The 12,780-nt window shown below is 43.0% G+C and overlaps 1 protein-coding gene across 2 annotated transcripts in view; it reads right to left on the bottom strand.

Moving 5' to 3' along the window:
- Nucleotides 1-2,369: 2,369 nt before the first annotated feature.
- The window catches only part of NHSL2 (NHS like 2), a 68,203-nt gene continuing 57,792 nt past the window's right edge, over nt 2,370-12,780 (bottom strand). For both annotated transcript variants that reach the window (XM_045191244.3, XM_045191245.2), the window contains 2 exons: nt 12,393-12,525; nt 2,370-11,570 (listed from right to left, as the gene is read on the bottom strand). In XM_045191244.3, the coding sequence (XP_045047179.2) occupies nt 11,246-11,570; nt 12,393-12,525 (458 nt within the window). In that variant the 3' untranslated portion in view covers nt 2,370-11,245. The remainder of the gene's footprint in view (nt 11,571-12,392; nt 12,526-12,780) is intronic.

Raw genomic sequence — 12,780 nt, 5'->3', positions numbered from 1 at the left:
GGGTTGTAAGAGTATTTATTTATTCCTAGAATTGGGGTTCCAGTGGGCACACTTTCAAAAAAGATGGGAGGAAGAGGAGCGGTGGGAGATTGAGTAGCAGAGTGGAAGCTTAGAACAGCACAAAGTAAGTGCTGAGAGAAGAGAGATGAGCAGAGGAGTTCATATCCGGGGTGGTGACTCCTAGAAAATAAGCATGTGAAGCCTATTGGTCCTGGTCTGCAGGGCTGCCAAGTGAACTAGTCTCAGCAGTGGCCCCACTGGATTGTAAGCTCCACAAGCACCAAACTGGGGTCTATATAAGTCACAACTCTACCCTCAGCACCTAGTACTCTGCTGGGCATGTGGAAAGAGCTCATTACATTTTTGGTGAATGGATGAGTAAAAGAAGTGGATGGAGGAACACACAATACCGGCCCACTGTAGGTGCTTCATTGATTGCTAGTGCTTGATAGATGCTAGTATTATTCCTGGTATTTTATGATGGATTCACTTACCATTTGCATATATGATATGCCCTTGGAAAGGGTTTATTAATAGGCATTAATGAGGGTTGTGAAACACCAAATCCAGTTAAGGCTACTGGCGTGTATCCTGAGATGGGAATTACAATTTAAGAAAGCTATGAGCTTAGTCAAACCAACTGTAAAAGGAGTGGAAATCAGAAAATAACAATTTTTACATGTTTAACCTGCAGTGCTCCTGGGAACAAGACACCTGCAAGGGACACAGAACTTTGTTGCCCAGATACCCCTTCAAGGGTGAACTTGTTGCTGGGAGTGCTGTCAGCAAAGAACCTTCTCTAGCTACCAGCTTCTTCTGGGATTGCTTCAGCTGGAGAGACTCACCTCACCAAGGTCAGGACCTTGGTGGGGTGGCCCACAGCCAGTGACTGACTGAAAAGGGTACAAAGGCCTGCCTTTGGTCCAGTGCAGGACAATTCTGACAGGTCATTTTGACACCAGGGCTTGCCATTGAATCAACTGAGGTTTAGTGGTGCCTGTGTTGGTGCTGTTCTCTCCTGCCTAAGCCTGTTTCCTTCCCTTCTCTGGCACAGATGTTGATCCCTGGGGCCTTCCCTGAGAAACACCTTGCATACTGAACTTCATCCCAGAGTCTGCTTCCTGGGAACCCAACCTGCAGCAACACACTGACACGTGCAGCAACACAATCAGGCTCGTGTGATTTCAGGGGCCTGGCAGGGATATAAATGATTGAAGCTGGTTGGATTGACTATAGCAGGGAGTGGTGGAGAACTAGATGAACTGGAGAGGTTGTGCCCCATCTAAATTTCTAAAAATTGAAAAACAGCATTCTGTGCAATGGCCAACGTGTATAAGGTAAGTTCAGACCCCGGGCCTCTTGTTGATGACCTGTGCTTTAAAGGTGTACTCTCTCTTTGGTTAATGAATATATCAAACCCTGCCCTTCATATGTCTTTTGAGTTTGCTCACTGTAGGTTAGATATTAAAAGCTTCACCAACGCATGGTGCGGGGTGAACACTAGACCCTGAACGGAAGGGTCCCACCGAGGCACTGCTTGCACAAGGCCCACTTTGAGCCAGCCTCCTTTTTTGACCTTTATCTTAAATCTTAACACCTGCTATTGTCTGACAGTAGCCCTGGCCTCTCTCCTTTTCTTTGTAAGCTTTCTAGCTTGTTTCCAGCTCTGCTGTGTCTTTTTGGAAGAGCAGCCTGATTCTGTCTGGGGACATGAGCTAGCACGGGGCCCAGGGAGACAAGGATGCTGGCTACAACACTTTAGAGGTCTGGACCAATTGGGAACAGAAAACAAAGCTCCCTTTGCATGGGAGTTGACCCTTGAATATAGGTGTCACCACCTGAATGGTGGGACCATAAATTTTCTGAGGGATGGAAGTGATCTGGGCCACATCAGGTGTGTGATTTTTACTCCCAGCCCAGACTCACACTGGACTGCCCTGTTGGGTGGCTTCATTGAACCAGAGAACAAAGAGGGAGAGCAGCCCTGAGCACAGTTGCTAAGGAAACTTCCTTCCCCCAGGAGCCTGGCAATGGTGGCAGCCCACTTCAGCAGAGCTTTGCCTCACCCATGGCCCCTTGTTGTCTCCAGGAGCAGTTGAAATCAAATCCTTGAGGCAAAGTCCTCAAACATGCTTTACCTGACTGTATGGCTGAGGTTCCCAACTTAGTGTGCCAGGTTTCTGCAAGACACTGTGTCCTGCATATCTATTCATGGCTCTCAGGGGTTTATGAGAATCAGATTCCATGTGTGTGGGCCCCATACTTGTGTGGTCAGGAAAACATGTTCATGAACTGGGCTGTGTCTGAATAAAGGCATCATTGCTAAAATGAAAACCAGAGGGGGAGACAGAAAACAATTTGAACAGAAGTTGTTTATTTTAAGAAGACACAAACAGCTCTAGCTATATAAAGAATACAATTCAATTGCTGGTAGCAAGCCAGTAAGGAATGGTTTGGTTAAAACAAAACAAAACGAAACGAAAAAAATGAAAGAAAGAAAGACTAGAAAAACCCTTTGTAATATCACCCCACAAAGGGCTCCCTTCCATTTTGTGTTGGAATTTTAGAAAGACTGGGATTCCAATCCTTCTTGGTTTCTGTTGCTTCTTGAAATTTTTTTCCATGGACACATTCTCATCACTGAAGGGGTTGCCTTATTTCTGCCTTCCAGTTTAGGATACTGGTTTGTAAATTCCAGTCTACCTTATTTTCCTTAAGTGCATTGTTGGCACTCAGTGAGAATTGAACCATAGTGCTAACTTCACTAAAGTCCATCTCCTGAATATGCATAATAGGACTAGCCAATCCTCCTTCCTCATTTTGCTTTTGGCAAGTGTGGCACTTTTGCTGCCTTACAGTTAAAGGCACAAGCCTGGCTCCCTTCCTAAGCCTGGAAATCCTAAACAAAAGGCAGAAAGAAACTGTTCCATGGATGCTTTAAAATCAGGAAATCCTGAAAGTAACTCATATCTCTGACTTTTTAAAACTTAGATTTTAGTAAGTGGGTAGATCCCTGGGCTCAAATGACAGGTGGTCAGTTAAAGATCCTAAGAAGCAATTTGTTTAGATAGAAAAATATACAGCCTGAGAGGTATGTCTGAGTGACTGAGTCCTTAACGAATGAAAGTCATAGCTCTCTGTGTGTTGGCCTGTTCGGAACTGCCACAGAAGAGTTTTTTCAAATGGCTTCTTGGGAGAAGCCAGCACAAGCCAGTGGAAAAGATGAAAAAAGTGAAATGCCTCAGGAGCCCCCATAATCCCCTTCTCCTTGACCAGCCCCATCAGACCTGGACCTAGACCAGAGAACTGCTGTCAGAAGTGGATGGGGCATGTGTGCACATGTGTGTGTGTGATATATACATTAGGGAATGGGGACCTCACAGTCCAGCTGGAGAAACCACTCTTGCACACACAGGCATACACCTTGTCATTCACTCATATCTTCTCATGTTTATATGAGCAAATATGAAAATGTGACTCTGAGCTGTAGACCTCCAAGTAATAGCATTAGAGGTAGAGATGGAGCAAGATGGAGAGAGATGTGAAGGAGCTTTAAGGAATCCTTTTAGAGGTACAGGAAACAGGAGGTGGTAGTGTGTTGAATACCTGCTAATTTGGTGCTGCCCAGGGCATCCCAAGGAGCCCATCCCTGGGAGCAGGCACCCAGGAGGCAGGGGGTTTGGGGCAGGAAAAGCTGGGGGCACAGAATACCTTCTATAACTCATTGTTTTTCTTGCTGGGTCCGAGTCTAGAACAGGTCCAAATCACATTAGAAAATGGGTATGTGGACATTCTGAGTTTTAAAACCAGTCATTGGAACCAAAAGAGCTGGACATTTTTCTAGGGAATTGTACACTGGACTAGAGTCTCAGGGCCTGAGCTACCAGGATCTCCAGGGACAGCCCTAAACTTGTGATGGCAGTATGAACCACAGTTTGGGGGTAATGATGGGACAAAAGAAATAAGAAAGCTCAGAAATCCATGCTTCCCTGCCAACTTACGTTTAACTCATGGAAGCAGAGGCACATTGGCTAACCTGGATAAGAGGGCTAGAGAAAACAATGAGGGTTCCTACACTGAGATAGTCAGTGAGAATTTAGATAGATAGATAGATAGATAGATAGATAGATAGATAGATAGATAGGCAGAGAGCGAGAGATCATAAAGGGCCCCCTATTGAAGAGTAGTGGTTGGCATAAGCAGCCACTCTCCACACACCTCTGTGAAGACTTGTCTGACAATGCAGGACATGGGAAGTCAGTGAGCCGTATTATACAGCACATAAGCCAGTGATCACGTGGGGCAGGTCACAGAAATGCCAGTCTCAGAGGATAGTATGGACCAAGGCTCAGAGAACTATGACAAGTGGGCCAAATCCAGCCTGTGGCTTTTATGGCCCAAGAGCTTATAATCATATTTACATTTTTAAGGTGTAAAAACACCTTTTGAAAGGTCAAACAACAAAAAAGAATTTTCTACTGAAGCCATATGCGGCCCACGAAGCTTAAAAGAGTTACTATCTGGCCCTTTACAAAAAAAAAAAAAAATTATCAACCCCTGGTCTAATGATGGGGAAAATACCACCACCCTCTGAGCATTCCTGAAAAGAGAAACCAAAAAGGTCCAGGAGAATAAAAGGGAACAATGGAAATTACTGGAAATACCACTCCATACGACTAAGACAGCCCTAAAGGGCCACTGCCTGAAACTCCGCAGAATAATGAGGTGTGCATGAACTATGGAGGGAAACCCAAGAATAGCTAAAGAGAGAGTTAGACTAATGAGCCCTAGGCAAAGAATGTTCTGGAAAAGAGACTGCGTGCAGAAAGTATGGTTAGAGAATTCTGTTATTGTTTGATAAGATGGAGATAGAATTTGAGCCCAGGGATTGACAAAATATCAAGCTAGGTGAAGTTTCTAGGACACAACTAAGTATCTCATGAGCATGTAACAGTCTGAAAATCTCATAAAATTTAAGAAGGGAAAGATAAAGTAGACTTTAGGAAAGCCTATATTGGCTTGCTCTACTTTAAATAAACACCAATTACAAAAGTTCACACTAAAAGAAGAAGTAGAGGCTTTTAGGGGACATTGACAAGAGGATTCTTTGTTTTTCAAAAGAAATCACCAAAAGATTCCCATACATAGAAAGCTTCTCTCCTAAAAACGGAATTTGATGCAAAAAATTCATTTTTCAAATAACTTTTAAGGAAAACATCCATTGTACGAAGTAGAACACATATATTGAATTTGGAGGAAAATTAATTTTCTAAACTGAAAATCAGATTTGTCTTTGAATTCATGAACTAAAGAACTCTTGACCGTCTTTCATATATATATATATATATGTTCATTGAAATATCTGAGAAATACATGTGTCATAAAAGCAGAAGCCAGCTGTAGGTCTTCTATAAATGTAGTGCTTTAAAATGGAAAAACACTGAACCCAAAGGCAGGGGACCTGAGATTGAGGCCGGGCTCTGCCACTGCGTGACCTTGGGTGAGTTATTTAACTTTTCTGGGCCTCAGTTCCTCATCTTTAAAATGAGAAGTTGGTCCCTTTGAGCTCTAATATTCCATGACTACAGATAAATATAGAAATAAGATAAATACAACAATCTAGAAATAAGAAATATTCCCCAAAGTAAGATTTGGAGCCAGTAGAAAAAAGTAGCAATGAAATATAATAAAAAGAATAAAATTTTAACTACTAGCCAGAGTAAATATATCTCATTTAAAAATTAATGAAAGATTTGCAATTTACAATTGATCAGGAGAGATAAGAACATACACATTGATATTTCTTCACCATCACACATACAGAGGAGGAAATGAGTTTGGGGTGACTTGTACAATGAGCACGATGCTGTGTTTGCATGCATAACATTCTATAAAATTGGACATTAGAAAAGCTCAATACCACGTAAGGAATAAATTTCTATAAAGCTTGGCATTAAAGAGAGGCTAAGAGGAGTTAACTGGTTATTCCAGTTCATATTTTGTTTGAGGATTTGTTGATATCAAATTCTGCTATTTAGGCAAAATCTTAAAATCGAATATACTTCTGCCAGAGCCCTTCTAGAGAACAGCAAGTAGTTGATTCAAACTGATGATTTCTTAACACCACACAACAACATGACAATATATATCACTTAGCCAGAGACTGATCACTGTAATGATAGCAGAAACGACAAGAAGGTTGGAATCATTTGGAGAGTTGTGGCTGTAGTGATTCAGGAGCTTGAAGAAGTAACATCACTAGAAGAGACACACGTGCATGCGCATATGCCCACACGTACCCCCCACCCCCCACATCCATTCCAGGGTTGCTGCTGCTGCTGCTAGTCCTGGCACCATACTTTGAGAGGCACTGGTTTAGATTTGGGGCTTCACGGAACAAAATATATACCTATTTCACACAACCAATTATCTATGCAAACTCCTTTTTGCTAAACATATTAAAAGTGTCTCAAATGTGTGTCTATAACCATTTACTATTGTATTCTTCTATAAATCTGTTTCCAAGTCTTCTAAAACTTTTTCAACTTAATGTCATTGTTTAAATAATTAAAAATTTTGCTGCCCTTTGACAAAGGCAGCTGTTTGTACCTTTTTCCCTCTCTTGTCCGTTTAAATCCCTTATCACTTATAGCTGAAATACACACAAAGGGTTTTGGGGGGATCCGGTCTCATTCTCACACCAAGCTGAACTGATAGCACAAAACATAGATGGCAGGGAGCAGAGGCTCATGTTCAGTAAACTTGTATCTCCAATAAGTTTAATAGTCACCACCGATACTGGACGATTGACATTGATTGGACAATATTGGACACTTTCACCTTTCACAAACAGGACACATCTTCACAAACTCTTTAAATCCTTTTGTTTTTACTCAAATGATAAATAGCATTAATTCCATTTGTGTAAAAATGTTAATGTACAATTGAATTATCTAGGCTTTTTAGTGGCTTTTAGTAGCATTTCTGAGAGTCCCTTGGTTGTAGCCATATTGAACAGCACTGGATATCAGGACAATTGAATTGACTATCAATAATTTACTATAATAATTCCAGGAGATTAATGTATTTGTCATATTCTGGAGTTAGCTGTCAGGGAATTTGGCCTTTCCACGGTGAAAAAAAAACAACACTTCTGCAACTAATTGATGCCTAAAATTCTACAAGTAGAATTTCATTCCTTTGGCATAAGGTTTTTCCCCTGTTAAACTGCAAACAACCTTCAAAAGAGGTAGCATTGAGCCTTATAACCTCAAAGTAAAGGAATTTATCCCTTTCCTGAGAGCACACTTTTCTTAGCTAGGAAGAGAACAAACTAGGAGGCACTCCGAAGAGTTGGTGCTGGGAAGAAGGTCTGGGAAGAATGGAGCAGAAAGAGGAGACCAAGGATCCCAATGACCAGACCTTCAACTCATTCACTATTTTGCTGATGGGCTATCCTGCTGGCATCCCTTACTAAAATGGGTACTAACTTGCCACTTGGAGCAGGTTACTTAGAAAGCAACCATGTTTTCTGATAATAATGAAGATTCATTGATGGATATAGGCATACAAAAGTTTATAGTAGTGGAAAAACAGATGGCAATAAAAACATCTGGTGCAACAACAGGCAGGGAGTTACCCCCCAAGTCAGAAGAACCATACTTGCTCTTAGGAAGAAGATAAACTGATAGTACTTTATGGAGTGCAAATCACAGAGCCAGGACAAGGGTAAGGCACTTGCACAGCCCTGAGAGTGGGCGCCTTCTTAAATTTTGCACCCAACATGCCTCACTTACCTCACTCTAGTCCTGGCCCTGGCAAATCATATTAAACTGAAAGCTCACCATTGTGTTACACACTTGGTGCTACTGAAAGGCTGCACTGGTGAGGAAAAGAGCACTGACCATGAGCTCATCTTTTTAGGGAACAGTGCATTTATGAGGAAGAAGGCAGGTGTGTGGACAGATCTGCTCAGACTGATAGGTACAGTGGGACCGCAATCCAAACCATGTTGTCTAGAGTTAAAATGGATGTCTGGTAACATGCTTGTTGAATCTCCTCTGTCTTTGCACATTCAAGGTGATGTCTCCAGATCAATTGGTCAATCTGTGGTCATTAAGCTAACATGATTTAATTTGCTGCCTTGCTCTTGCCTCCTTCAAGGGTGAGCTGTCAACTATGGCTGCAGTTCACAGGGGTTGTGGTTAAGGGGCAAGTTGGAGCCAGGTGGAAGTCTCAGGAGAGAGACTGAGGCAGGCAAGGGAGAGGAGACACCCGCAAAGCTTCTTGTTATGCTGAGAATGACTTGCTCTCTAGCCTCAACATCTGAACCACAAATATGTAATGAATACCCAGCAAGTGCAAAGCACTCTTAACTACCGATTAACATCTCCTAGGGATGACTTCCTGCATTCCTGACTGGACTGCCTGCTACTATTGGTTGGAATCAGAGGAAACAAAGGGAGGGGAACAACTTGAATGGAAGTTGACCTCCTGGGGCCAACTTCATGTCACTTGCACCTCTTCTGTATTCCACCTTCAGAAATTGTTATCATTATTACTCATAATAGTAATAGTGGCTGTAGTAGGTTCTCTGAAAGCCTTTCTGGAGGGGCTCTCAGCCTCTCTTCTCCAGTCTCAGCAGAGTAGGTGCAGAAGGCAGCAAATACTGTGGTTTGTGCCTGGGTGGGAGAAAGAGTTGGTGTTACGATAATCAAGGGGAGGAGAGAGGTTGAGTGTTATGAGTAAGAAAGATGTTCACTTTTATGTTCATTGATGATTGGTAGAAATCGAACAGTTTGGTTGTTGTTTGTTGGGAACTAGGTCCACCTCTTGCAAAATATTAAGTGAATATTTCCAGTCCTCCATGTTACCTCTAACCACACAATCTCTGTCTGAAATCCTCGTGTGCTAATGGGAACACCACTGGGCATTTGAGGGCCACAGTGATGATGTAGAAGATGTTCTCAAAATTCCAGGCATACAGAGTGTTGTAGAGGAAAGTAAGACTCAAGGTAATTGAAAAATATACAGGTGTCTGGGTATTCAGCTTAGAATCTTTTGGGGAAACCACCAGAGGTAGCAAGGTGAGGGCAGAGGCAAACCCCACTAGAAGTAGCAAACAAGAACCTTCCAGAAAAATCAATAGAAGTAGTAAGTCCTATACTGTGTGAGTCTCATACTTGGCTTTAGAGTTCATCTATTAATGGTTCCCAAGGAGAAGGACCTGGTTGCTTTTTACCTTTGTTAGGCAAAAGCACAAACTCTCCTTCATTTTCCAACTGAGCAAGATGTTTACGTCTTTTGCAATTCTGAGTCTGGGACAGACAAGTGTGGCATTCATATATAAATTAAGGCCAGAAATGAATCTATTTTATTTCCGGTAAAACCCCTGAAATTAGGTCAGGTCTTTCAAGCCAAATAATTTGAATATCTTCAAAAGCACCTGGAAGTTTGCTGTTTATTATTTTAAGTGACTTCTGTCTAAATCAGGGGAAAGTGCTCATTGAAGGGAGTAGGTGGGTCTGGCCTGTACCCAGAAGTCTAGAATTTAGAACTGTACCAACCAAGGGCCTAGGCTTAGGGCTTCTGTGTGAGAGGTTTAAATCTTCTCAGCACTCAGTGTGATTTTTTAGGTGCTCTGTCCCCTGGAGTGTGGGCAGTTGTGCTAAGAGCTTGCTTCTCATTGGTGAGCAACACTGCCTATCAAAATCAAGAGCTGCTTGTCTCTGGGGCAGTTTCTACATCTTCCACGACCAATGAATCTGTTGGGTGAAGGGGGTTGAAGGAGGAAGGGGTCGGGGAACCGTTTGTGGAACAGTCTACAATTGCATGTGACTTTTTTTCCCCTAAGAGACGGTGGACAATTACCCCTCCATTACTGGTCAGCCAATTTTCTTTATTCAATGCTTTGTCTGTTTTCCCCCCAGAAACCAGACATATGAAAATCAAATGAATCACTGCTCTTGCTTTGCTTAGGAAATTGAACTGACAAGAACAGTTAGTGCCTATAAGCTTTGAGGTGAGGCAGCGGGGATCCCAATGATTGTTCCAAGGCTCCATCAGCAACCCATTTACCCAGTTCTTACCCTCTGTCCCCACATGGTTAACAGAAAGTTGGTCAAACAGCATAAGCTAAATGGCAAAAAGTAGGCCTTTTTTGTGTGTGTTATGGGCCATAGCAACTTGCAAGGCTGCTTTTTAGATTCTGGATATATCCTTTTACTCTATACATTCTCAGTTTTAGACCATCGTAAGACTTCCTTTAAACGAAACAAAACCAACCACAAACCACACTTACTTTCTCTCCTCCTTGAGCCTTTCATGATGCTGTTCCTTTAGCTAATTACTTCCTGTAATGAATGTTATATGCAAATGATATGAGAGTTCTTCGAATGCAGCATAAGCTGGGCACAGATCCTAGCTATCACTGTTGACAGACACTTGAAGGATCTGAAGGCGCGAGTGCGAGTCCCCTTGGCGAGATCAGAGTGAACAAATGACTGCCTTGTTTGTTGGCCGAGCTTGGTTCATCCAAATCAACTTGATCCTGACCTTTTCAAACTAAGGGGTGGGGGGGAGGATCTGTATGTTGTTGAAACTCATCACCCTGATCACCGTGTAGACAATCAAACTGCAAAAGGCATGAAGTTCAGGACAGAGTAACATTCATATTTTTCACAAAAGCCATACAGTCAACCCCATGCCAAAATAAGTGCACACCTGCAAACCTCTAGAGGGAGAGAGCTACACTGTGATTAAAGAGGCATCAGAGTCTTTCTGTTTTTCCACAAAGTCATCAAGGCCTCACCAGGAAAATGTATCATCAGCAATGGCTCCCCAGGTCCCCAGGTTTGGCAGTCCTCAGTCTGCTCTCACACTGTGCCCCTCAGTGACAGGAGCCATGGATGGAGCAGCCGGTCATTGTTTTAAAAGATGGCACATGTGTCCTTGTATCTGAGAATTTTTTTCTTAGTGCATACCACTGGTGGGAAATAAGGAGAAGATCCGTAGTCAGTAATGTCAAGATGTTAAGTATGAAACTGTAAAATGTCTGAGCATGATTAAAGTGCCTGATGACTTTAGTTCTAGATAAAGTGGTCTCTCTCCTGCTGTCCAAAATGTGAGTTAAAGTAAAAGAAGTGTAGGCTCTTTTGATATGTTCATGGTTTCTTTTTAAAAACTTTTCTCTTCCCTCTTTTCTATTCAAGTTTAGTAACTGAACCCTACTTGATCAACTCCGGGCTTAGGTACTGGGGCTATCAGTGGTGTCGTAGTCTTTTGAAAATTGTGCGATAATTCTCCGAGCCAGTGGGTTAGTGGTCTTCAGCAGTTCAGCTGCCGAGGGGCGGGACCTTGGAGTTGCCTTACTACCCTTCTTCTGTAGCAAGGCCTTGAAATCATCATTTCTGCCAGCATCTAGGCTGGCACTGCCGCTTGACCCTGCAGAGGCAGCTGACTCACTAGTTGGAGAATCAGCTGTGTTCCTTATCGGTGAGTAGGAGCTCGGTCTGCTGCCTCCGGCAAAGGCCTCTCCGGGCTCCTTCCAGCCAAGTAGCTTTCTTTTGGACCTAAATAAGGGAAAGTTTGCTTTGAGTGAATTCATGGGGCAGACATTTCCTAAGGCTTCATATAAGTTCCTGTATGCCAGTGATGTGATCTGGGAACTTCTATGCAGCAGCTTTGCAAGCACTTGCACTCCCCACCTTTCTCTCGCTCCACTAAGTCCTTGGGCTCCCTTGTCTGGTCCCTCTCCCTGTACTCCTTTCAATGCCTGCAGCTGGAGTCATTGGCCTGCACCTGTAGGCTCAGCCTGCCCAGCTCTTGGGACTGAAGAAGAATTTAAGGAGTCAAGCTCAGTGACTGATCAAGACAGCTTGGGAACTGACCCTGCTCTAAACTGGTGCTCTACCTCCAATAACTGGGTTCTTTCCAGTTTCCTCCTCACTGAGCCCCTACTTTGTGCCCCTGTCCAATAACTGGGTCCCCATCTGGCCCCCCTTTCACCTAAGTTCCTGCTCTGATACTCGGCCTGGTGCCCCACTTTACTTCTTGATAAGATTTTTTTTGTACAAAGAATTCTGTAAAGGGTTAAATGTCTCCAACTGTAGACAAAGCTGTGAGAAAGCAGATGGAGCCACAATAGGCTGAGCAGTTGCTAGGAGACGAGGGGCCTCTCATTTGGCACCTGGTCCTCCCTTCCCCACCCCTCCTCCACTTCACCCAAAGATGTCAGTGAATTGGTGATGTGAGGTCCTGGACTGCTTTCACATATGTGGGTATCTGAACTTGTCTCCAGTTTCAATTATAATGGCTGCTTAGAGATAGCAGTTTGTCTTTTGGTATAGAAAGAGAAGGCAATTACAGTAGGAATTAAGGTAATTGGTCCAGACCTGTGTATCACAGTAAATAAATCTTCAGTTGTGCGTGAAGCCACAAACACATCATCATCATCTTCTGCAATCCATTCAGCTGTTTTATCACTGATAACACTTTTCTCTTCGGTGCTGGTTTCCATGGAACTCCCTAGATATAAAAACCAGAAGGAATTACTTTGACCACAAAAGTAGGGACAAAGCCCATTCTCATCTGTATTTCATTTGATGTTCAAAGCAACTCTGGAAGAGCAGCAGGGCAGAGACTTTTAATGATGTTCAGAAGGTTAGTGATTTGGTCAAGGTGGACTGAATGCTGAAAATCAGCCTGCGTCCCTGCCCTCTCATGCCTCTTCTGCTACAATGGGCTGCTTGAGCATTCTCTTGTTTTTAATGGATCCTTTTT

The sequence above is a fragment of the Desmodus rotundus genome, chromosome X (genome assembly GCF_022682495.2).
Source record: "Desmodus rotundus isolate HL8 chromosome X, HLdesRot8A.1, whole genome shotgun sequence".
NCBI lineage: Eukaryota > Metazoa > Chordata > Mammalia > Chiroptera > Phyllostomidae > Desmodus > Desmodus rotundus.
The sequence above is the reverse complement of the archived record's forward strand: the minus strand, read 5'-3'. Positions and strand labels throughout refer to the sequence as shown.